The 25,394-nt window shown below is 51.9% G+C and overlaps 2 protein-coding genes across 34 annotated transcripts in view; one reads left to right on the top strand and one right to left on the bottom strand.

Annotated features, from left to right (window-relative positions):
* The window catches only part of FNBP1 (formin binding protein 1), a 208,859-nt gene extending 191,584 nt beyond the window's left edge, over window positions 1-17,275 (top strand). For 5 of the 27 annotated variants that reach the window (XM_077304895.1, XM_077304893.1, XM_077304890.1 and 2 more), the window contains 2 exons: window positions 2,083-2,219; window positions 3,296-3,744. In XM_077304895.1, the coding sequence (XP_077161010.1) occupies window positions 2,083-2,219; window positions 3,296-3,474 (316 nt within the window). In that variant the 3' untranslated portion in view covers window positions 3,475-3,744. Of the gene's footprint in view, window positions 1-2,079; window positions 2,220-3,295; window positions 3,754-10,559; window positions 10,597-12,203 lie in introns of those variants that run through there. The other 22 variants (XM_077304894.1, XM_077304892.1, XM_077304889.1 and 19 more) reach the window with 14 other exon arrangements.
* USP20 (ubiquitin specific peptidase 20) overlaps window positions 16,944-25,394 on the bottom strand; it is a 63,589-nt gene continuing 55,138 nt past the window's right edge. For 3 of the 7 annotated variants that reach the window (XM_077304865.1, XM_077304871.1, XM_077304866.1), the window contains one exon: window positions 22,695-24,452. The gene's annotated coding sequence lies outside the window, so the exon portion shown is untranslated. Of the gene's footprint in view, window positions 17,684-17,725; window positions 17,939-22,694; window positions 24,453-25,394 lie in introns of those variants that run through there. The other 4 variants (XM_077304868.1, XM_077304870.1, XM_077304867.1 and 1 more) reach the window with 4 other exon arrangements.

Raw genomic sequence — 25,394 nt, 5'->3', positions numbered from 1 at the left:
CACTTTCTCAAAAAAAAAGAGATAAGATTGGTCTGACATGACTTGTTCTAGCGAAACCCGTGCTGAGTTTCTTTGGGTACAAAATGCAAAGGTCACCTCCTCGCTGTTCACTAGCCTGTGCAGTGTCATGTTTAAGAGGGCCAGATGGATCTGGAAGATCCAGGTTTAAATTCCCACTCGTGCCCTGAAAGCTTGCTACATGACACTCTCTCAATCACACTCTCTCAGCCTATCCTACCTTGCAGGATTGTTGTGAGGATAAATGGAAGAAAGAAGAAGGCTGCTTTGAGTGCCCATTGGGGGGAAGGGCAGGGCACACAGGATAAGACACAGCCCACCAGAAAGCTCTCCTGTGCATGCTCAGGGAGACTTCTCCTGGACATCAGGCTGCGCCCCCACCCCGTCTTGGTGCATCAAGCATTTTTTGCCTTCCTTTCAGCCACCCAAATCCTCTCCGGCCCTTTTCCTGCCATCTGTGGCTTCTGCTGACTTGCTTTCAGCAAGGGGAAGTTCTCATCATGGAGCGCCCCCTGCTGGCTGAGAATGGTGAAAGCAGCCCGACAAGACACCTTGGGCTGGTTTTGGGGGAACACCTTGCTGTGATTTCAGTCAACTGGTGGCGATGGAGTCTGTTCACATGAGCCTCTGTGCCTGGCCAGGACCCCCCTTGTGCCGTGGCCGGAATCAGCGGAGAGGGTTTTGTTTTCTTCTTTTTTCTTTCTGCAGTGTTTGACTTGGGCACAATCTGCAGTTCTCTTGTCTGGTCTTCCCTCCCGGCTTGACTCCCTTCCCCACTCATGGCAGACTGACTCGGCTAGCCCTAAGGAAACGGGGCAGAATGCCCAGGCCTCCCCCACTCCAAAGGCCTCCGTGCCATTGAGAAGATGGAGTTTGCACTGCCGTCACGGGGGCCTGCCCTTCCGTGCAAGACCCGGGTGCCCCGTGATTTGCAGTCTGTAGGTGCTCCACCTGTCCTGGCTGCCTTTTCCTGGGCTTTGCCATGACCAACATCCCTCCCCGCCTAGTGGAAGGGACCCTCTCCCTATAGAAATCCCTGCATGCCCTGCCCTGGACGGCTCAGGCTAGCCTGATCTGAGGAGCTAAGCAGGATCAGCCCCGGCAGTGCTTGGCCAGGGGAAGCCACCAAGGAAGCCCAGGGGGGCTATCCAGAGGCAGGCGTAGCAAAGCACCCCTGGACCTGTCTGGCCCTGAAAGCACCCCTGGACCTGTCTGGCCCTGAAAAACCTATGGGGTGGCCCAGAGTCAGCGGGGGCTAGACAGCACTTCCCACCTGCACACACAATTACACAATACACAGACTAGCTGGGAAAAATGGTAGAAGCATTTTCATTAATAAATCAGTTCCATGTAGATATCAAGGATCTAGTCCTCATTAGCCCTTGACTACAGACCAGTCTGCATATTCCTCTTGGAAGACTATGCAAACCCTTCGGAGTACAGCTCGCCAAAAAGGGAAAAGGTAATGAAACTTAAGAGCTGTGGAAAGGTCCAGTACAAAGTGAACTCTCTGATCTCCATGAGGAGGCTCCAGGATGGGCTTTGTAGAATAACAAAGCTGCCCGGCTTCTCTTTTCCTGCCTTTGGTTTGCTGGCACATTAAGAACATCAGGAGAGCCCTGCTGGGTCAGACCAGGGAGGGTCCGTCTCGCCTGGCATCCTGCCTCACGCAGTGACCAGCCAGTCCCTCTGCGCGGAGTCTGAGGCCTTCCTGCCGAGTGCCTCCTGGCTCTGGGATTCAGAGGATGAGTTCCCCGGGATGTGGGGGTTGCTTGGCACAGCCCTATTTCTCTCCTTCCTTTGCGGGTACAACTCCCCGGGGGGAAGGCTCCCTTGGGTCATACTACTCTGGGATCACTTCCACAACCAGAACTGCTCCGGGGACCACATCTTGCTGCTTGTTGCCCGGGAGGGAGGGGCGTCCTCTTGCAGCTAGGAGAGTCCCCGTGCAGAAGTGGCCGAGCCCCAAGAGGGGGGGACGGCCGGCCCGCCACTGTCCTTCCTCCCCCGTTGGCCCATGAGGCCTGCCGCTATAGATGTTGTGTTCTTTCCTGTCTTGAGCAGCCCAGATGGCAGTTACACAGAGGAGCCGAGCCAGGAGAATGAGATGAAGGCGCCAGCCACGGATTTCGACGATGAGTTTGATGACGAAGAGCCACTGCCCACCATTGGGACGTGCAAAGCTCTGTATACCTTTGAAGGTAATCCACAGTCCTGCTTTTTCACAAGCCAGCTAAGAGGGGTGAGGCGGGAATGGGCTGGTGGGAATCCCAACCAGTTAGCGGTTAGAATGTGGAACTGGAGTCTAGGAGGCCCAGGTTCGAATCCCCACTCTGGCCTGGAAGCTTCCTGGGTGACCCCAGCCATTCACTCTCTCAGCCTCACCTACCTCACAGGGTTGTTGTGGGGGTAAAATGGAGGAGAGGAGAAGGATGCCACAGGGAAGAAAGGAAAGAAATCAGAAACGCTGGAATGGAGGGAGAGGAGATGACGGCCAGCGGCTCTGGGTCCCCTGGGGAAAGGCAGGTGCAAAGGAACGAGATACAAGGAATGGATCCTGCCATGAACTGGGGACCAGCCTGGTGTCGCTTCCAGTTGTGGGATGTTCCCCCCATTTTGTGTTTATCAAGGGCTGCGGTCTGTGCCGGGAAGGAAGCGAGGAGGGGAAGGAAGAGAGAAAGGATTTTTAAAACTTTTTATCCTCTGGCGCTCCCCCCCCCCACACACACACACACTTTTAACCCACCCTGCTCCAAACAGCTCTCTTGTTCCCCATGCTGGGCAGGAGACAGCAAAGCCCACTGGGGGGAAAGAAGTCAATTCAACTCCTGCCCCGGGGAATCTTTTCCCCACCTTCTTCCACCATCAGAGAGACCCCTCGGGATCAGCCCCGTCTCTCCCGGGCCTCAGCTGGGGTCTCTCCCCTTGCCTTGCACTTGATCCTTTGGGCTGCAGAGGCCCCGGACTGCCGAGCACAGGTTCCCTGTTAGTCTGAGAAGATCCCAAGAAGTGCAGGGGATCCCAGATCCGGCCCGTGTCGCTTTCAGGGCGCATTCTCCATCCCGCGACTGCCGGTCTTCCCCTTCCGCTTCCAGCCACGCTTGGGCTCGTGCTGCTGCCGCTGGCAGGGTCCAAGCCAGGTCCCCTTGACGATGCTGCCGGCCTTTGGGGGCCCTCTGGCTGAGAGAGCCACGGGTGCCCCTGTGAAAATGCCCCTGATCACACCCACGGGGCAGGGCTCGGCAGCTGGTGGTCCATCGTCTCTTCTCTCTCCCAGGCCAGAACGAGGGAACAATTTCCGTCACGGAAGGAGAAACGCTGTACGTCATCGAGGAGGACAAAGGCGACGGCTGGACACGGATCCGGCGGAACGAGGACGAGGAAGGCTACGTCCCCACCTCCTACGTAGAAGTCTTTTTGGAGAAGAATGCCAAAGGTGCTATGACTTACATTTAGACCCTCCCCCCAACAGCCCCCCTTCCCCTGGTTCTTTCTGACTTCTGCAGGGGGGGGGGCTCTGGAGACCTTTCTCTGCCTTGTGGATGAGCCTCTTGGGGTGCCGGAGGGGCACTTCCTCCGTGTGGCCGTTTCCTCCTTCTTGTTTTAAGTGCTTGGGAAGCTTGGTTGGCTGGGGGAATGCCGGGTCAGGGAATGAAACCTAACAAAACCACCGTGGAAGGTAGTGGGTGGGTGTGGGGAAGAATTCCCCCAAAGCCTCTCTGGCCGGCCAGCCAGCCAGCCAGCCAGCCGGGGGGGGGGGAGGGGGGGGGGGAGAAACGCTCCACGTTTGTTTGTTTGTTTGTTAGCTGGTGTCTTTGCATCCCTGCAAGCACAGAACACGAGGCTGGTCTGAATGGCCACCCTCTCTCTGCTTGCTGTAGGCAGGAAGGAGGGGTAGTCGTTCCCTATGGCATCATCTCAGTCCCAGGCAGGGAGCAGACTTGGATTCTGCCAAGGTTAATGAAATGGGCAAGAACATCCTTCAGTGAGCCCTCGCTTTCTAGTTCTGGATCACAACCTTTGAACTGTGGTGCTGGATTTCCAACTTGGAATTCAACATCCTCAGAATTTCACTTTTCATTTCCCTACTCCTGCCCAAGCACAAGTTTCCAGCCCTTACAGGTGCCTTTGAAATGTCAGAAGCAGTGTGTAGAGGCTAGACAGAGAGCTAGAGCTCAGACTGGCCCTTTTGGTGCGGCTAGGCGAATAAAGGAGGGGAAAGACTTGCATGGCTCCTGCAGGACCAGCACTCCTGGTTTCTGAAAAATACCATCTTGGGAAGCGTGCACAGCCTTCTAGCACCAACTCTTTCCTTTGCAAAGACTTCCTCCTGCCTTGGACGGCACCAAACATCTTACAGAGCCCCTTTTGTCAGTGACTGATGGCTTGTAAAGCGTCCTCAAGGAAGGGCTCGTAGCTTCTTGTTGATGCCTCAAGCAGTTTGTCCTTGCTGAGTTGCAGGGGGGTCTGGATGGGCCTTTTCTCCCCCCCTCCCCCCCGTTGGAGCAGCCGTCACAAGGAGACTTCCTGGGTCGGTGCTCCAAATGAAAGTCTGGGAGGCCTGGGGGACGAGCTTCTCTGGAAGGCCCTGTGGCCCCACTGCAGGACGGCTGGCCTGCCCTTGCTGACCATAGAGCTCCATTGGTGCAAGGCAGCAGCAGCCTGCATCTGCGTGAACCTCAGAATGCCTCTCAGGAAGACTCCTTTGCAGTGCGGAGGTGTCCAGGCTCCCTCAACAGACAAGCCAAGGTAGAAAAGCATCCCAGAAGGCAGTGGAGCCGGGCTGAATACCTGGGGAGTGCTTTTGGTGCAAGAGGGGCTTTTGGGAGAGGAGGAGGAGGAGGAGGAGGGCGAAATGTCTCCCAAGCCTTCCCCACTTTCACCCGGGCTCACCAGCATTGGCAGCCCAGGTTGGCTGCTAGGTTGCCCAGGGCATTAGGATTACATGTTCTCAGTGAACTTGCTGAGTGGCCAGACTGCATGAGCTGTGCACTGATGACGCTGCCTGCAGGAGGAGGGCTCAGATCTTGGGGGGGGGGGGGGGATAGAGCTGGCCCCGGTGCAGCAGCCAGTTGGGTCCGGGACAGGGGGATAGACCCTGAGGGTGCAGAACTGCTGTCAAAGCTGATGGCATTGGAAGAACTGCTGCTGTTGGAGGGAGAGCACCATTGTCCCACTGGAGTTTGCAGAGGCTTCCGAGCCCTCTGAGTGGGAAAGGTTGGTTGAGTGATGCCATCTCGCTCCCAGACAGAGGCCTTGCGGAATTAAGAAGCAGGGACTGAGCGGGGTAGGAATGCCCCCCACCACTGCCCCTCTGCCCTTTGCCTCCAAGGCGCCAAGAGTCACCCCAAGGCCCACCCCCACCCCCATCCTGCTGCCGCCATCCAGCCTGCCCCCCTTGCTTCTCTTCCCAGTGGAGCTGCGCTTTCAGGGCCCACTCCAGCTCAATTAGGAAAGAAAAAAAGAAAAAGGCCCTTTTAAGGCAGAGGAGGAACATGGGCTGCGTGTGACCTCCTGTGGGCAGGACAACCCCATGGAAGCTCTGCCAGCAGCCCCCCTGTGCTCCCCCACTGAGGAATGATGTTTTTCTTTTCTTCACCTCCTCTGGAAAAGTACAGGAACCACACAAGTCATATCTGGATCAGTGGCAATGTTCTGAGGGTCCTCCCAAGTACAGGGGGGCTTCCTGCTGCCCACAAAGCGGGGGAACCCTGTGTGATGTCACCTCCTCTGGAATTCCCCTGCCCACCCTCCTGTCTGCAGGCATAACCAGGCCACACGCCTGACGCACGCTGGGTCATGGATGCGTAATTGGACTCCCAGCCCACTTATATTGGGGGGGGGGGCTCACCTTCAAAAGCATTCGTTTGCTCTGTACTGAGGGGGGGGGGGAATGAGTTTCTTGCTTCCCTCCCGGTCCTTTCTCCAGTGCAAAGAGGAGAGGGACTTTTTGCCCTGTTTCTCCAGCTCTGTGTGCCCGAGGGAGGGAGGAAGTGGAAACTCCGCTGCCCCCTTCACAGTCCCAAGTGAATGGACACTTTTAAAGGTCACTTCCCCCCAATATATTTCTTTTTAAAAATAATAATTCTTATTAGTAGTTATACAGATTAAAGAAAAAAGAAAAATAGCAAAAAAAGCAAAAAATATTGGTCTTATTAAAATAAATCTTTGAGTTTCCAGTTGGCTGTATCCTAATTTATTCAAGTTTATCATTCGCATCCATGTTCCTTTGAAAGTATTCCAACAGTTACCTTCTTTACTCTCTAAAGCCACGTCCCCGGCGTACTCCTTTTAAAATAAATGTTTAATTTTAATTTCATAAAACAGATACATACAGAATTAAAAAATCATGAAATACATTACAAATTTGTCCCTCCCTTTTGTTAGCTGTTATAGATAAGATCAGGGGTAGTCAAACTGCGGCCCTCCAGATGTCCATGGACTACAATTCCCAGGAGCCCCTGCCAGCAAATGCTGGCAGGGGCTCCTGGGAATTGTAGTCCATGGACATCTGGAGGGCCGCAGTTTGACTACCCCTGGATAAGATGAACCCATCACCGAAACTTGTCAATTTCTGAATCCATTCATTGTATTGCAGTTGAACACAAAAGAGCAACCCCATGAATATCTTTCTTGTTTTGTTAAGCGGTTAATTTCACTGGAATGTAAATTGTGTCTTTTCGACAACCTCTCCTGTGTCTTAGGGACATTATTTTGTTGCCGATGCCTGGAGTGAGCCAGCCTAGCAACAGTTGTCGCATGCAAAGCAATCATTCGCCAGGGGTGCCCTGATGGGCTTCTGTGTGTCCAGCCATGCATGTGCAGGGTGTGTCTTGCCATGGGGCGAGGCCTCAGCCTCACCCCGCCTCACTGGCTGCCACCTGCAGGGGGCGGGGCTTCTTTGAGCATCCCAGGGTTCCTGGGGAGGAGGCGGGCGAGAGCTGGTCTCCCTGGCAGCCACACATGCTCCATAACCTCCAGTTTGCACCCTGTGCCACACGGCATTCTTTTCTTCCCCCTTCCCCTTCCCCCCATGTGGCTACTAACACACAGCACTGGTGCTAGTCTGCCCAAAATTAATTTCATTGGAAACATTTATGCTTTGACCTTTTTGGTTAAAAACTGGGCCGCTTCTGGATGATTAGCGCCGAGAGAAACTTGCAGAGTTCAGAGTTCAACAGCGTCATTTGGCCTGCAGAGCAGGGATGCCCGCTTGCTCAACCACTGGATCCCTGTCCTGCGTGGCCTTCCTTTCAGCTCATCCTCCCTGGCTGCTCCATGTCTGGCCCCCTCCCTATTCCCACTCCACCCCCCCCCCCATTTCCCATCTCTGTGGCTATTATCCTTTCATTGTTTGTTTGTTTGCTTGTTTGTTTTGGGGGGGTGGCTCCAAGGGCAGCTTTCTCTAGAGAAGATCTGTGACTGGAAGAGACAGGCCACGTGTTGGATAATGCACTCCCATTGCACTTTCAGCAGTCCTTTGCAGTTGGATCTCCCTGTTTCACACAAGAAGACCCAGTTGCAAGCGGTGGCTGAAGTGCTATCAAGGAGTCTGGACCAGAACTCTCAGGGCAAGGCGACACAGGAGACAGATTTTGTAAAAATAGATGTAGTGTTCATTAGAACAAATTTCAGAATATCAGGTTATCAGTAAGCAACAGGTTTCTAAAAGCAAGCAGAAAATAAAAGCTAGCTTAAGTATCTAACACAATCAAAGGTTGCATTAGATCAGGGGTAGTCAAACTGCGGCCCTCCAGATGTCCATGGACTACAATTCCCAGGAGCCCTTGCCAGCATTCGCCTGCGAATGTTGGCAAGGGCTCCTGGGAATTGTAGTCCATGTACATCTGGAGGGCCGCAGTTTGACTACCCTTGCATTAGATGGTAGTCTTACAGTCAAGAAATACCAGGTCTTAGCTCAAACATTTTGTTTGGTGCTGCCCATATGCAAACAAGCATATTTGAGGCTTTGGTCCACCAGCATCCAAGCTAGTCTCACTTTCTTCAAACCCTTCGGCCAGTTGACCCACCAGGATCAGGCGATAATGATGATGACGATGAACCAATCAGAATGCATCTTAGCAAGAACTCTCTGGAAGATGACCTCCCTACTCCTGGCTTTCCCCATCCCCTCCTGTGATCCCCCAGTTCTTACCAAGAGCCAGCCTTGCAGCTGACAAGAGGCTGAGAGGCCCACTTAGTAGTACCTGCAAGATGGACCCTGTTTCTACACCCATTATCCCTTGCAGGGAGGAATCGGGTGGTTTGCCTCACAAGTGCGTTAAAAGTCCAGTATTCAACCTATGTGAAAGCAGCGTTCAGCACCTGCTCACTTGATCTTTCCCCCTTTCTATCCTAGCTGGCTTTGTTCAGAACTTGCCAAAAGCACAGCCGGGAAGAGAATCTGGTAGTGGGGGGGGGGGGGGGGAGAGCAGGATTTAAACATTTCCCACCCACCCACCTCCCCTTTCAGTTAGTGGCTCCTCCCTGCCTTGTTAATGGATTGGATCCTGAAAAGTCCCTCCGATGGTGACCCATTCGAGCCAGAGCACAAAGCACCTCTGCTAGTGGAACGGAGCTGGGCCCTGGGCAGAGGTTCTCCGCTTTGCACGGAGTTGCTCAGACAAAGCAGGCTCCGTTAGGGTAGGCAGTGAGTGGCCCTTTGAGTTTCCTGGCCTGGTAAGAGTCAGCATGGGCTGTATGTCCCATCCTGCCCCCTTGCCATCCTGTGGCAAGACAGACGGTGCAATATCCTTAGCGTGCCATAAGTGCATGGTTCAGGGATGCTCATGCTATTGAGCCAAGCTGCATCAGTCCCGGCTCCTTGTTCAGCCTGATGATGTCCCAACCCCCCAGCCATGGTTCTGGGAAATCGTCCTGCTGAGGTAGGGGCAGGGAAGGCGAGAACCAACAACTTGCCTCTCAGGCTATGGGGCTTAAGCAGAGTAGGGTAGACTATTCTGCTTGCAAGGCTCCAATCCCGGTGGCTGTCAAAGCTAACAAAAAGGTCCTAGTCCACATTTTTAACAGCCCATACCTGTCTGTGGCCTGACATGTTGGAGGGGGGGGGAGCAAATTTCTGTCAAGCTTCCCTGCCTGACCCACAGGTGGTTTCTGCCAAGCTGAACAATGCCACTCGGCCATCCCTGCTTGGGATGCTAGGACAGAATGTGTGACTGACTGGGATCACTAATCAGAACGCATCCCTTCTTGGGAAGACTTCCGCCCTCCTCTTCCCCAAGATACAACCCTTGGCATTACCTTAGTAGGGAACACAGGGTCCGTGCAGAACAACGGAGAGCAGCAGGGCACCAAATAGAGGGAGGGGGCATAAGGTATTTTTCAGGTTTCATATATTGGACCCCAAAAATATTGGTATTTCCTTATATTCCCTAAATCCTAATACTGATATGTACTCAGGTTTGGTAATTTTTGGGAATGCTGAATTTTTTCAGCTCCATTACAGCTTAGAATTGTAATTATTGTAGTCCGTGGTCTACAATGGAGAACCAATCTGGCAGTATCTGGGGCTCTTGGGAGAGGATGTTTTTTGAGGCAGAAACGCCACATTTGCAGCATAGTCACTGGTCCCTCTCCTAACTTCCCCCCCCCCCAGTATTAAAAAAAATTAGGCCATTAGGCCAAAATTAGGCCAAAAAAGTAGGCCATTTTGGATAGCTGGGAAAATAATTAATACCCAAAAAATACCCAAAGGGGGATCTGCAGGGAGACAATTAGTGGCCCGGAGGGAGACTTGCAACTCTTCCCCTCTCCGCACACCACCCCATGGCAGTTTTCCTTTGAGATGCACTCAGAGACAGGAAATAAGAGCATGGGGTGGGGGAGAGAGGGAAGGGAGGGCAGTGAAGCACCTTTCCTCCCACTTTGCAACTCTGCCCTGTAAGTGGTACCCTCTACATTCATCTTGCAAGACAGAGATGGATTTTGGAATACGATTTTGCAAAGACATCCTGTATTTCTTCTGAAAGCCGTGGGGTTTCTTCCTGGAAGAGTGATGCTGGAGATCTGGCTCCTGCAGGGACCCCCAGCTTCTCCCTCTCTTCCCAGAATGTAAATTGCACCCCCCAATTTTGGCTTGCAGGCCAGGTGAGTCTTTCTCTGGATCAGAAACAACACCCATGCACTTTCAAACTAGGATGGACAGTGTGATCTTTTTAACACTTGCCAAATTTCTTCCCTTTTTAAAGAAGGTATTGTATACAATCTCTTGATAGTAATTATTTAAAGAAAAAAATTAAATAGGTTATTCATTGTTTTCTTTCTGGAAAGGAAAATTATTTGTACATAATTTAACTTAAAAGTAAAAGGTGACATGAATTTTCACTTCCCTTGTTTTGAATGGGAGGGTTTTTTTGTGGGGAGGGACTTTTTGATATCAATATTGTATTGATCTGTTTTTGTCTTTTCTAGCTAACTGAATCTTTTGTTTTGTTTAACCTACCGAGTCATGCACAAGCGCTGGTTATGTCATTTAAATTATTTTATTTTTTCCCTCTGTGTTTCTCCCTTTCCTGCATCAGAGTCAACTTTATAGGAAATTCTGCATTCATTGCTGAGGTTTGTCAAAAGCTAGAACCATTTTGAGTTACTTTTTTAAAAATTCTGTTGCATTTCTCCTCCTAGCTGTACTGCCGTTCCCCTTCCTGTAATAAAAAAAAACGACTTTTATTTTCTCAAGCTTGTGAGGTTTTCTTTAAGTACCCGGCTACCGAATACATTGACTTATCCACCCATGGATGCTCTTTACTGGCAGTTGGGGGTGGCTGAGACTTTAGCTGTCCAATCAGTTGCAGTACAGAGGAGGAACGGGGGGGGGGGGGGGAGTATTCCCTGCCTGGGCTTATCTCCAAAGAGGATCAATTTGCTCCACCGATTCCCGGTTTTCTTGGGAGAGTCTTACCACTCCCCACCCCACTTCCTGGGTTCACAGTGATGGGGGGGGAATAAACATCTCCAAGCTCGACAGCCCCTCCCACCACCAGAGAGCAGTGAAGCCACAGCCCTGCAGCCCAGGGGGTTGACAAACCCTGGGAAAGAAGCTTTGTGTGTGTGGGAGATGTGGCAGATGTGGGAGCCCCTTGCTAAGTTGCCTGTGGACAGAGCTCTCTCAGGAGCCATGGAGTCAAGGCAGACTGGCCCTCAGCAAAGAGCTCAGGGCTGCAGCCAGGGCTGCGGTCCACCTGCAACCTCCCATTCACTTGACCCCTGTATCCTTGGCCTGGCTTTGCCCAGTACCTCTGTGCACTGCCATCTGCGGTCGACTAGACAAGGGCCCATGGTCCAGGTGGCATCAGTGGGTCTGGGCCTTCCCGGAGGGGGGGACCTGGGAGGGGCTCCCTCAGCTGCCCCGCTGCCCTTGAATCCCTCCCTGCCTCCCAACTTCCCTGGGCTTGAAGAACGTCCTCAGTGGGGCAGCTGGGGAGGCAGAGGTGATGTTTGCTTTTTGTGAGGGGGGGGGGGGAGATTTCAGTGCAGGCCTAAGCATCCCTGTTGCTCTGGCAATAGCAAAGGAAGGGGAGTTGAGCATCTTGGGTTCAGGCTTCAGATGGCCCAGAGATAACAGGTGCCTTCCTTCCGCCCTTTGTTCTCCTGGGCTCTCTGGTCCACCAGTGGCCAGGCATGGGGGAAAACGCCCCCTTCCCCCAAGTGCTGAATGTGCCACGGCCAGATTCAGACGGGTGAGAGCCCAGCATCTTTCCGTGGGCTTCCACGGAAGTTTCCAGTGGCTCTGCTGATTCCCAGCTCCACTTAACTCCCCTGTGCTAATCCAAGCAGGAGCCACTGGTGTTCACACTGTGCAATGGAACCATCCCCTCCCTGTCAGGGCTTTCGGGAGCTCCCTGGAGCTTTGGATAAGAGGAGGCAGCTCTTGGGTCTGTCACAAACTCACAGCTTGGCCTTCCTCACAGGGTTGTGGTGAGGAAATGGTGGGAAATGAGCATTTTTTTAACACAGTGCCTTCATGAGAAGCTTCCTTTTTAAAGAATGCTGCATACCCACCCACCCCCTATCCCTTTCCTGCCCTAAAGGTCTTTGGCAAGGGATGGGCTCCACCTCCTCCAACACCCCACCGTGGGAGTGCTGCTCCTTCCCCTCCTCTACGCTCTCCCGTCTGAGGGGTGCCTAATGAAGCCTCTTCTCTCTCTTTCTCTTTATGTTTTTAGATTCCTAAAAGTGTTGGCTGCTGGCGCAAGACCCTCGGGGCGAGCTTCTTGCAGGAGGAGAAACAAATGGTCTGATTTATTTTAAAGCACCCAATTTCACGTCCAGATTTTAAAACAATGATGTTCCTACCTCTGTAGACTCCCCTGCTGGGAACAGAGTCGGCAGAGGGGGGAGAGAGTGAGACTCCCCAGGCTCAAAGTGTAGGGTCCACCCCAGATCCCTCAATGCCCTCCATCCGTTGCTTGCAAAAGCCTCTGGCATGCTCCCTGCTGCATTCACTAACCCCGCCCCTCCTTCCCTTCCTGTTCACAGTTTCGGGGGGGGGGGGGGCTTCTGAGGCACATCAGGGAGAGGCACCCTGGAACTCCCACTCTAGTTCCTCACGGCATCTGCCCAGCCAAGTGTCTTCTTAAAAAGATTTGGGGTGGGGGATGGTCAGCCGCATTTTCCAGATGGGGAACGGAGGCCAAGAACTGGCGTATGGTCACCCCGTTCCTTTAAGGCCACACTGAGATCCTAACCCAGCCGCATCTCTGGCTCTCTCCTTCCCTTGAGCGTGGGAAGCTGCTTCCTCCCCTGGCCAGCCCGGCTCAGACCGGTCCACTCTCACGGGGATCTGCAAGGCGAAGGCTGCAGGCGTTCCAGGACCTGGATATTTCAGAGACCAAGCCTGGCGCTACTTGCACTGCCCATGAAGGGCTCCCCAGCCTCTCTCAGTGCAGAAGTCAGAGGCACAGCTGGGAATTGGGGCGGCCTCCAGGTTGTTTAATTTAATTCCCTCCACCTTGAGAATTGCTGTGCTCAGACCACAGAAGGAAAGGCTTAGAAACTGGGAGCCTGCAGTGGGCGTGCCGCCCTGGTGAGCTGCCCCTTGCAGATATTTCAGGGCACCACTGAGCAACCTTAGAAGTGAGTTTCTTAGTCATTCTGAATATAGGGAGATAATTAAGGATCTCCTTTGGCCCCACCAGCACTGAAAAGCACCAATTGCTCCAGAAAGCCCCTCTGATGGCTGAGACCATCTTGTCAGTGAGATCAAGTCATGCCTCCACTTGTGGGGCGGTGCAGCCGAGGAGGCCAATGAACACGTTCCCCAGAGGCAGACCCAGGTTGGCCACCAGCCAGGGGACAGGGCAGCACAGCGGAAAACATAGTGACTCTACATGTGCAGCTGCCATCAGTGGGTAACAAATCAGCAGTTTACAGTCTGAAAATGTGCCTGACAATTCTTCAGACATCCTTTTCTCCTAAAGAGAGAGAGACTTCTCTTGGTGTGTCTTGCCCTTGCCCAGAAACAGGGGCTGCCCTGCTGCCTCTCCCGGTCACAGGCCCAGCGGCACCTCCAGTTCCTTCTTGCACTTTTATGCCCAGAGTTGGCCCTCGCCCTGCCTCTTGTATAGTGGGGGAGCAGCCCCCCACTCCTGCATTACATTTTCTGCCCGCTGTGGAAGTGGGAGAGGAAAATGAGTTTCTCAGCCAATTTTCTAATTTTATTCATTTATTATTAGGTTTGTATGCCATTGCACCTAGCCAGCTAGCCCACGGCAGCTCACAACAAGATTTGACAATAAAACCAAACAATAAAATTCCAAATCCAGCCCTTACCAAGCTGCCAGATAACTGCCAGCAGATGCCCAGAGAGATGTAAGGAGAGGGTGCCCAAGATGGTCATTTGACCTTCCCCCAGCCCGTTGCCCCTCCCCTCCCCTCCCATGCCTGCCCCTGCCGCCTTCTGGCCACAGACCACTCTTTCCACCGCCTGCCCACCTGCCTGCTCGCCCTGCTGCCTGCGCCCGCCTGCCTTTTGAGGGGCACGGTTTACGGCTCTCCTGCCACATTTAATTTATTTGGCTCCTTCATCTGGCTTCTGCTCTTTGCATGTCAGTGTGTGTGCTCTTGTGTTATTTATTTCTGCTTTTCACAAAAAGCCCTGTGTTGAACCAAAATTGCACTCTGCTTTGTCACGACCCAACCCCGGCTTCTCACGTGGGTTTGTTCTTTGATTTTTGTCCACGTGCTGTTGATCATTTGAGGCAAAGCGGGGGGGGGGGGGCGAGCGCGTCAGCAGCACTGGCTCACAGCGGAGAGACCGCAACCCCAATTCTACAAACTGCCCCCCTCTGGGTGATCCACGAGAAGACTGATTGCTGATCGGAGACGGCTGGGATTCAAGCTCCTCTTCTGCCTCCGAAACGTTGGCAGGTTCTGGATCAAGTGGGCCTGCAGCCACTCGCCGTTCCCAACTGCCCCCACATCAGCCCAGGTGGGGAAACCCAAGCTCCTCTTCACGCTGAGGGCTTCCCGAGCTTGAGCTATCCCCGCTACACCCGGCCGGGTGGAAATCTCTTTCCAGTCCCCGTAAATGCCGTGCTTGGAGATGGTGGGTGGCCCTCAGCAGGGATGTTTCTCAGCCACAACCCAGCAAAGGGACAAGAGAGTGGGTGGGGATTCCTGGCGTGTGCACGCAGCTGGGCCTGGAGCCTCCTGGAGCCTCACCTGGGCACACTTTGCCTCTGCTTTGCCATTCAGTCCCGGAAGGGGGCGCGAGAGAGGGGGGACGGCAGAGCCACAGTTTTGAGTCCTTGCAATTGAACGGAACCTCCATGTTCAGAGGCAGGGGACTTTGTTGCAGGTGGGCAACAGCAAGGGAGGGCTGCTGCCTTATGCACGGCAGACGGTTTCCTGGAAATAGCCATTTGGCCCCTGTGGGAAAAGGGCTGGTCCACGAGTGATCTTTGTATGGGGCTGTCAGGAGCGAACCAGCCATTTAACTTGCCACTAATTACCTGGTGGGGCAGCAGCAAAGCCTGGCCTAGCCCCAGCCGCCCTGAGCAAACCTCCGGAGCCCCTTGGCCAAGACCCTGCATGGGTCCTGGGACTTGCTTCACCAGGGGCTTCCAGGGGGGAGCGATGGCTGAGCTAATTCGCACCCACTTCTCAGTCTGCCCCTGGCCATGGGAAATAGCCTGGTGGGCCCCCAACAGCACCCTGCAGGGGGCAATGGGGCACCAGTCCTTCTGCTGTGGCCACTTAAGACCGAGCTCTCTCCTCCTCGTGATGCCTGAGAGGAAAGGCAAGGGACGGCAGACAGGACTGGGCACTGCCACAGCCCAAGTTCAGGGGTTCCAGCAGCAACAGGAGATGGAAACCACAAGAAAGCCTGGCGCCCAACTCCCTTTCAGAAATTAAAATCTCGCCTAGTATTCGCTTTGGTTCGCTGGCCAGTGCAGCCCTCTTTCCGTGGAAATAGTTGTCAGATAGTGCCAAAAGTCTGCTGAAGGGAAGACCTTCCACTTGGAGGGCCCAGCTGCTGGAGCACCCACACAAGGTCCCCGTTGTCCCAGGAGGGCTGGCCTGGACATCCCCAACGGAGTTAAGCTGTCAGCAGATGACCCTTCGTTCTCAGGTGCAGCAGAAACCCAAGAGGTGCAAGGGGATGCCTGCATGTGTCCGTGGCGGTCTTAAGGGGCTGTTGGACCCAGGAGCAGCCTGCGTCTTCTGCCCGCCTCCTCCTCCTCCTCCTTTTTTATTTTTGGTCTTGGTGCCATCAATGTAAAAGAGAAAAGTCTGCTTTTTAATATACATATATAAATAGAGAGATATTTAATCTAGGTGGACAGTATATTATTGTCACCCTACCAGGAACGTCTGACTTGAGACTGCAAGGTCGGTCGGTCTGGCTCATCTGGGAAGAGGCCGTCGGAGGAGTTTTTACAAACGGAGGCCTCGGGAGCCTCAGGCCTCAAGGAACTGGCAGAGGGCAGGGGTTATAGGCCGCTTCAGCCACCATCTAACGTTAATCCAAAGCCTCCCTTTTTCTAAGTGCACATTTTGAGTGACCTTGAGGGGGGAGCGTGTGAAAGCAGCCCTGACGTTTTAAAGAGCAGCGATGCTGATTTGTAAGCGCCCTCACTGGATATTTGCCTTACGCTGAGCTCAGGGAAAAGTTTCCTGCGCAGTCCAGTCTGAAGCAGCACAAAGGCAGCTGTGGAAGGTATTGATTGGCTAGTGTCCATAGCATCACCAACAACAGTGGTTCGGCCTCCTTTAAAAATATTTCAATGGGAGGGGAGATTTTAAAGAGGGATGTACTTCAAATGTTGACGAACTGCCCACACACCTGGTGCTCAAGGGGATGGGCTGGAGTGAAGATCTGCAGTGCCCATTGTCAAGTTGGGGTCAGAGCTCGGGTGATGATCCAGCTATGGCTGCTCTTAAAAACCTTGATTCTGTCCTCACCGCAAAGTGCTCCTTGACACCCACCTGCCTGCCCATCAGCCCTTCCAGCCAGGAGGCAACAAGATTTGTAGGCTGCCAAAAGGGGGAGGGGCTTAGGCATTTGGGGCACGATGAAGAGGTTGCCACGGACCTTGCCTTAGACATCACTGGCACCAATCCAGAAGAGTTTTGTGTCCTGGACGCTCCAGTGGACACAGGCTTCCCAGTTCCGTGTACAGAAAACGATGCAGTCCTTCCACAAGAAGCCCAGAGAACACACGCAGGAGAGCCGTATGGGCTTAGGCATACACACAGAGACCTCGCCTAGGAAGGAACACTGTTAACATTAGACGGCGCCTGGAGCCAGTTTCTAAAAACTTCTCGACTATCACAGTCTTGCTGAAGGGGGATCCTCATGTCCCTTTCTGTGTGTTGCCCCCCCTCCCCCCCGGCTCCCCTCCCTTCCTTGTCTGACTACCTTTTCTTAACATCTGTAAATACACAAAAGGAAAAAAAACATATTTACTGAAAGTTGTGTTTAATGCTAAATATTTTTCAAAGGTTGTTCTGCATATTGATTCCACTCCTTTCATGCTTGAAGTGTCAAAAAGATTTTAAAAATAAGCCAAATTATATTTTAACATACATCAAGCACTTTTTTTAAAAAAACACATTGATTTGTGGGTGTTTCTACGCAGAATTCTTTCCTATCTCGGTCTTGGTGGCATCTTAATGTCTTTGTGTGGGTTTCGTAACCCAAAGTGTGTTTTTAAGAGGCTCTGGTGTTTTGTTCCATTTGTTTCTGGCGACAGAACTCTACTGAATAAAGTGCTTCCATTTGAAAGCAAAATAAGGTCTTGTGAATGGTGAAGAATACGGACAACTTGGAGCGGGTTCAGAGAAGGGGCGTTAGGGCGGATTCACGCCTTACGAGGAGGGGAGGCTGAGCAATGGGGAAGAAGAGGGCCAGGGGGGAGGGGGATATGTGAAACGGATGCCGGTTGAAGAGGGGGGCAACTCATTGGCTGCAGCTTTAGAGGCAAGGACTTGGAACAAGGAGTTCAACTATTAGGAAGCATTTTCTGGCTCTTCGTGAGGGCTCTTCGTAGATGGCATCTGCCTCCTCGAAGGGTGGTGGTGCCTCCTTCATTGGAAGTTTTTCGGGGGCGATTATGAGCCCCTGTCAGGAGTGGATGATTTTTAAGGTGGGAGAAGGCTGGACCGGATGGCCCTCCATGGTCTCTTCCAGCTCTGTGTGATTCTGATTCCGAATTGGGAGAAGGAAAGAACCAGTTCTAGATATTTTAAAAACTTTTCAAACATTGGCCCAATATTACTCAAGGAACAGTCAATAACTGGCTCAGAAGCCCTCTATGCTCTTGTAGAGGGACCAGCCAGCAGCCACGGGCAAGCAGAAGGACAATCGCTGGCCTGCCGGTGGCTGAGCACTATAACTCCCGCCTTTCTTTACGTCAGGTTTGCCAGCTGCCATTGGAGATCTCAGCCACGTTTGCCCCTTAAGGGAAAGAAAGCAGGCTTGGTGGTGGGGAAGAACACAGGGCTGCACTTCCCGCTACTGCTGTTCATTGAGCAGTTTCTGTGCAGGCACACATGGGGGCTGCACGAAAGCAGGCCTGCCACGAGAGAGGTCCGACAGCTAGATGGTTCTAGGGGGTGCTGTGAGCCAGAGCTCATGTGCTCCTTTGTGGCAGCACCCCCACCACCTCTAGTACCACCAAAGCAGAACAAGTAGGCTCTGGGTGCCTGGACAGAAGATGCTTGATGAACAAGAGTTACGGGAAGTGCCACCCTGTGTTCATCATCAGCCTTCTGTGCAGTCCCACATGGGGATTCCAGCAAGCTGCTCACAAGGAGGTGGGACATGTTCCATTCCCTTAAAGAGTGAATGCAAAACTGCTTTCCCCTCTTGAGTTTTAAGGCAGAATGGCAGACAAACGTATCCGCTGAAGTCCACGTTGCAGCTCTGCAGCTCTTGGCTGCTGGAACTCCATCATGGAATGCTGCAGAAGAGGCCAATGTCTCAGTGGAGTGAGCCCTAACCCTTCAGGGGCAATCTAACCCACCTGTGCTATAACACCTTTTAATGATAGACACTATCCATCGAGACAATGGGGGGGGGGGCTCGCCCTGATTGGGTCCCACGATACAAACCAATGGGGCATTCCCCTTGCAGAATTCTCAAGTTCTTTTAAAGTAAAATAACAAGGCTCTCCTGACATCCATGAAATGTTGGAGCCTCTCACTGTCAAACCCAGGAGATGGGGAAGGACCAGGAACACCATGTCCTGCAACATGCCTCAAAACTGTAACAGAAAGGCTGGGACACAGGACCTCCCTTGCTGGGAGGAATTCAAAAATGGGGATAACATGAAATAACAGCAAGGAAGAGAAGGAAAATCTTAGATACTAAAAAAACTAATTGTAAAGGCCCACTGTATGGAGACTTCCTACTCTGGTACCATATGGAAAGCCATCTTGATGTATACAGATACAACCTCCTCGTACTGGGGCTGTGGGAATTTGAAATTTAGACCTTTGCTCCAAGCCATCAGGCTGAGGCGGACCAAATCATGAGGAAACATCCCACTGAGGACAATCTAACGGTCCATTCCGCACAACTTAACTGTAGCTGAAGTCTTACAGTTTGTAAACACTATTATTTTAGTGTTCCGCATGATGTCGTCAACAAACCGCAAAACTCCCGCAAAAGTCCAGCAACATTCGGAATTTTATAGCGATTAGGGGGGAGTGCAAAAAAGTGGATTCCCCCCCCAAAATAAGCGCTTGACTTCTGAGCACAATCCGCAACATATCAGCAAAAGACATGTGCGTTCTCAAAATAGTGATAGAATGTCCCTCCCTAGCTCCCGCCCCTGAGCTTCCGGAGACGGGATCACCATTCCCCCCCCCCCCACATAAACCGTCGAAAGCAACGCATAAGCGAGCGCGAGGCTTCTTCAGCTGAAGTCCCTTCACAAGCAATTCAGAAGTGTTTAACAGTAAAACAAAGCTCCCTTCTGCAATTGTCTTTAAACTTCCCGAGCACAATACAGCCCCCTGTTCGACATTGCCTGTAATTTTGGCCAGAAATTGTACCCATCTTTTACATGAAGAGCATGTAAACAATTAAGCGCAAGCTCCAATGCCAGCAAAAAAGTCCTTCTGGGACAATGAACAGACATTTATTGCTACTGGTGTTTTCGGGTTTTTAAAAAACTGTTTGTAAAGGGATAAGAGCTTTTCGGGAGCATGAACACAACAGTTCATTGGCTGTTCTGTTTGACTGACGGCCAAGGGTGGGCAGAAGCGCGGAAAAAAATTGCCTCCTTTGTTGTGATTCTGGCAAGACCGGAAACCTGTGGGGAATAAATAGACCACTACTGGGACTTCAATCTCTCACTAAAATTGCAGGTGTGTGGAATGACGAAATTCCACTATTAATTATAGCGTTTCTGCATACTGCCAACCTTTGGCAACATTGGTCGCTGTGTGGAATGGACCAGTCAAGTCTTCCTGGCAAGTGAAAGGACCTCCTTCGAGACTGTAGTAAAGTGGGAAAACATATTTGATGTGTCCAAATGAGGGAAATTAAGATCATCTCTGATGCCTCCCTCATGGCTTTCCCTAAGACCCTGATCGACACTGAAGTAGAGCACCCTTCCCAACACAGAAGGCATCTCCCAGGAGGCCCTGCCTCTGCCAGCACAGAAACAGAACTTCAGAACTTTTGCATTGTCCTGTGTGGCAAACAGATCAACCTGAGGTACCCCCAGGTTGCAAATCTCTGATGTATGTACTCCTGGGTTAGGGCCCCGTTGTAGCATAGTCATTTCCCTGCTGGGGCTGCCTCTGCATTTAACATCCCAGATACATGGACAGCCTGCATTGTCCCAGAACTATCGCCCATGTGGAAGTAGCTGCCTGCCCCAGGTCTGGACCCTGTGTCCCCTTGTGTGCTTATATAAAACATAGGGACCATGTTGTCCATCTGCAGCATAATGGACCAGCTCCGAAGCAGCTAAGCGTATACCTTACCAGTCATAAATCCAGAATATTAATACAGAGGTACTTTTAAAAATAAGATAATTTCCCCTGTGCATAAAAACCCTCCCATTGGGTCCCCCAGCCAGAGAGTGCAGTGTCAGTAGTTGAAGCCACCTCTTGAGCAGAGACCCAAAAAGAAATCCCTTGGGTCAGACAAGGCATGAATATCTGGGGATGGAAAACGTGTACCATGAGGGGTATGGGATAAAAAACAATTTTCAAAGGTCTCACGTGAAGCCTGTTCTCTGGAATCTGACATGACTAATTAGTTCTCAAAATAAGGAAGAATATTGTGCCCCTTTCATACGGAGATGCGCAATCACAGGAGCCAAACATTTCGAGAACATTCTGTGATCTGTGGCCAACCCAAAAGGGAGAACAGTGTCTTGGAACACTCAAGGTCTGCACTTAAACATAAGGTGGGAATGTGAAAATACACATATTTCAGGCCAATCACAATAAACCAACAATTAGGCTTGAATATTCGCAGGAGCATCAGTCATTCTGAACGTTGACACTTGCAGGTAAATGTTGATATCATAAAAATCTAAAATGGTCCTGACTCCTCCATCTTTCTTGTCCATGAGACACATTTTGGAACAGAAGGCCTCTGACAACTGGAGCCCCAATCCTTCCCCAATGACTCCTTTTTCAATAAGTGTCTCCAAAGCCTGTAATAACGTAGAATCCCTCTTCTGAGAAACACAAGGTGGTGTCAACCTAAACTCTTACCTGTAACAATAACTGAGGAAGGCAAGTACCCACTGACCTGAAGATATAGATTGCCATGTGGGTATACAAATGGCCAGCCTGTTCCCAAACTTTATGGTCATAGGCCCCGATTCTAGTCCGAACCCCACTTTTTGCAAAGGTGCTGTATCCTTCTGAGATGAAGGCTGAGCCAGAGGCCTAGAGTGGCTGGTGACTTGAACGCCCTTGTTGGGGACTGAAAGCTTTAGATGGAAGATACTGTACCCCTTGGGGGTTACTAGGGCTGTATTCCCTCTGACAGGAATGCCAAGAGAAGGCGCTCTGCTCTGTCTAAACTCTGAACCATGCTTTCTCAGGTTTTGTGCTTCCCTGGGGGTTCTTGAGGGCCCTGGAAGGGTTTCCTGAATGGGTGTTAAACTTTTATTGGGTGATATGATCGCATATGGTCATGACAACCTGCCCCCCGATGTCCAGTGATGGGCCTGGAGGGGGCGGGAAGGGGCCTGGATAGGCGTGACCATGGCTCAGCTTCCCAGCCATATTCTGCACGATTGTGCCACTTCTGGGGTTTCTCGAAGGGGTTTCTCAATGGTAGAAAGAGTTGAGAAAGGCTGCTCTAAACTGAGTTGTCTCTGGTGTCAAGGATGCTGCTTCTTGTTCTTGATAACTGAGAGTGTCTTGTCAGTCTTAGCCAAGAACAACATAGATCCTTCAGTGTCACACCTTGTCTCATAGAATGCAGCCATGAGTAGCATCTCAAAACCACTGAACTGGCCATCGTGTGCCAAGTGGAATCAGCTTCTGCCTGCAGAACCTATTTCAGGCAGGAGTTCTAAGAAACAACTCATACTTTGCAATGTTAAAACTTAAACTGAAGGAAGAGTATAATTTCCTGTCAAGGGCCTCCAGCTTTCCTCCTTCTCAATCGGTGGGTGCAACAAGATAGCCCTGGTGAGCCTTGCATTGCCTTGTTCACAAGCAAGGATGGTGGCTACATAAATAAAGGCCTCTTTCTTTACTCTATGAAAATGTTCAGCCCTCCTTGATGGAGGCTATGGAGAGGCAGCTCCTCACCAAATCTAGATGGCTGAAATCCAACGTGCAGGTTCGTGGGCAGTCTAGCACCCTCTGTTTCAAGTGCCTGGGCCCTCCTAATCAGCTGCTCTTTGTACATGCAGAGGTCTTTGGGGGAAAGGCAGACAACCGCTCTCCCACCCTCTCATCTGGGCTTCGACCCATCCGAGTCTGGCGTGGGTTCAGTCCGCCAATTAGATTTTGGGTATTCCAGCCTATGACATTGCAGCTGATGGGGAACAGGGTGCACATGAGTAGTGGTTCAGCCCTTAAGAGGCAGCGTGATTGTTCCACAGATGGCCCTCTGTGTTACCCTCAATATGGAGACGTTTGTCCGTGTGGGAATGGAGCAGCCCCTGCCCAGCATGGCCTCCGCATGAGCAGGGGGGCAGCGCACACAGGAATACGACACGGACCCAGCCTGAATGCAAGCATGTTTATTGGTGAATGTTCTCAGCACAAAGGAGGGGCTTAAGCAAGAGCACAAGAGTTAACTGATGGTTGCATCAAGCTCACGTCCAGAGTGCCGCGACAGAGGCTACCTGAGGGCCTCTGGCTGACTCAGAGACACCAACTGGCCACCTGGCAACAAAAGATGCAGAGAAATGCCGAGGGGTCCAGGTGCTCTGCAGACACAAGTGTTTTGCCAACAAAGGGAAGAGAGACATGGAGTATCACCTACTTGTCTTTCCAATGGCTGTTTGCACCAAATGCTTAGCGTCCAAAAAAAAGGGGTGTGTGTGTGTGGGGGGGGGGTGTTCAGAAGGCCCATGTTTCTCAAAGATCTTTGTCCTTCTCATCCCTTTTCTCCATCCCCAGAGATGCCAGCTCATCTTGCAACTCAGCACACTGTATCCTAGACGGGGCGGGGGAGAAAGGAAGAGACCGGAGGATCACAGCCAGGCCAAGGCCAAACGGCCAGACATCCCCCACTCACTCTGGGCTCTGAGTCCTTCAAGACCAGCCAAGTTTAATTCCAGGTACAAGCTTTCATGCGCGTGCACTGAGTTGAACTGTGTGCATGCACGCAAAAGCAGAATTAAACTTGGTTGTTCTTAAAGGTGTCAGTGAACTCGAAATTTGTTCTAGACTCTGCGTTAGCCAGAATGCAGCCAACTGCAGACAAGGCTCTTCCTTCCCATGCCTCCCCGCTCCCCCCGTCCAGCTCCAGCCTGGCAGCTGTGCCTCACGAAGAGCATCATGTAGGTTGGAGCACAAGGTAACCCACACAAACGGCTCACACATCCCAGTTTCAGTGTGGCTGCCGGGGGGAGGGGGGGTGGCAGGAAGCGGTGTCTGCTTGGGCTCGTCGCTCTGCCTGTTCTGGCTTCCCACAACACGGATGGGCTGCAGTGCCTTAAGTGCAAGACGGAGCGGGAGAGAGCCTTCTTTCTCAGGGATGTTTCCCTGTCACAAGCTGCCCCTGCCTTGAAGAGGGGCAAGGGGCTCCACTGCAGGTGTGGAGGGCGAGAATGGTCAAGAATTTGGGGATGCTGTCTGCAAATAATAAATTCATGGGAAATCCCCTACTCCAATGTTCTGAGAACCCATGGAAGAGGGAAGCAACAAGGAGGGGAGGGGTATTGTGCCAAAAAAAGGAAGGGATTTTCTCCCCGTGCCTTTAGAGGTGCAAACTGCCTCCTTGAGAATACCTTTCAATGACCCCTGCCCCAAATGTTTCCAAGTCCTTCATACTCTGGCTCCAGCGGAACCTGCTACTTCTGACTGCTGAAATGGTACAAATCCAAGAGGGAAGAAAATCTGAAGAAAAACGACCGTGCGTGTCTCCTTGTGGTCCCCACGGGGCAGGTGAGGCCCCAGCTGCGCACGGCTGTGAGGCTCCCCCATGGGCAGCTATGCAGGAAGCAGGGATTCTCCTCCTCAGGTCTTCTGCAGGTACCACAAGCGCAACCCAGCCTGCGTGGGGCTGATGTGGCGCCCTCTTTCTCAGCCGGAGATGCACGGGCTGACCAAGGCAGCCACAAGCAAAGAGCTCCAAAGGCCCGAGGGGCTTCAAATCAACATCGGGTTCTCGTTGTAGTGTTACTCTCTGGGAACAGGAGAGGGCAGTTGCTGCGGCTTTGTACATCTGAGTTCCAAAAAAAAGAAGAAGAAGTCCAGATCCACTCCTGGGATGCAGAAGGCCCGCTGCCCAAGGGGACTCCAGACCCTGGCCCAGCCTGCAAAGAGCAGAGGTATAGAGACAAGGGTTACCCTCCTTTGTAGCAGGGGTTCCTTGTGGCCCCAGCCGACTCTCTCTGCCTTTGGAGCAGCTTATGCCCCACACTGTAGTGGCTGCTCAGGAGCTGAGTGTCTGTGAGATCCACAGGAGTGGCAACTGTGTCACTCAAAAGAGGCAAGACTGGGGGAGAGGAGGAAGAAGTGCTGTCGATGACCAGGATGGAACATTAAAAAGAAAAAAGAAAGCTGTCAGCCCCAGAGCACTTTGGGACACAAGGACATGAACACGGACCCACAAGCTCAATGATGCTTTGAATGTAGGGAGGCCCAGAAAAAGTCATCAGGCATTTGGTTTTGTTTCCCAGGATTTGAAAGTAAAAGACATTAAGCGTATTTAAAAAACCAAAAAGGAACTGTGAGAAACAACCGCTGAACCCTTCCTGACAGTGATAAGCTTGTGGGACCACGGAGCACCACTGCAGCTATTTCCTCAAAAGAGAATCAGAAAAGATCTTGGCTCATCAGAGCAGGGTCTGAAGAGAGGCTTCCCCCAGAAGGACAGGCACTTGCAGAAGGCCGCTTTGGGTGGGCCTTGTGGAGACCATTTTAACAGCAGATGTCAGGGGAAAATGCTGGAAAAGCTAAGACACAGATGGAACTTTTTTCTTTATGTGGCGGAATTGTAAAAAAGGACATACATGGAAAATGCAGAACACATTAAAATTTAAATTCCCTATGGAAGCTAAGAATATGTTATGAGGCATACTGCTAATAAACTAACAAAAATTCTGGAAGCAATATTCAAATACATGGTGACGGCAGCTAGAAGTATCTGCACAGCAAAATGGGAACTAGGTGTCTGCCCCTGCTTAAAAGAATGGGAAAATAAGTTTGCTGAATATGCAGTAATGGTAAAATTAACTTATCTAAGAAACAGACCA

The sequence above is a fragment of the Paroedura picta genome, chromosome 12 (assembly GCF_049243985.1).
Source record: "Paroedura picta isolate Pp20150507F chromosome 12, Ppicta_v3.0, whole genome shotgun sequence".
NCBI classification, from domain to species: domain Eukaryota; kingdom Metazoa; phylum Chordata; class Lepidosauria; order Squamata; family Gekkonidae; genus Paroedura; species Paroedura picta.
Note: the sequence above shows the minus strand (reverse complement) of the source record. Positions and strands in the feature narration are given on the sequence as shown.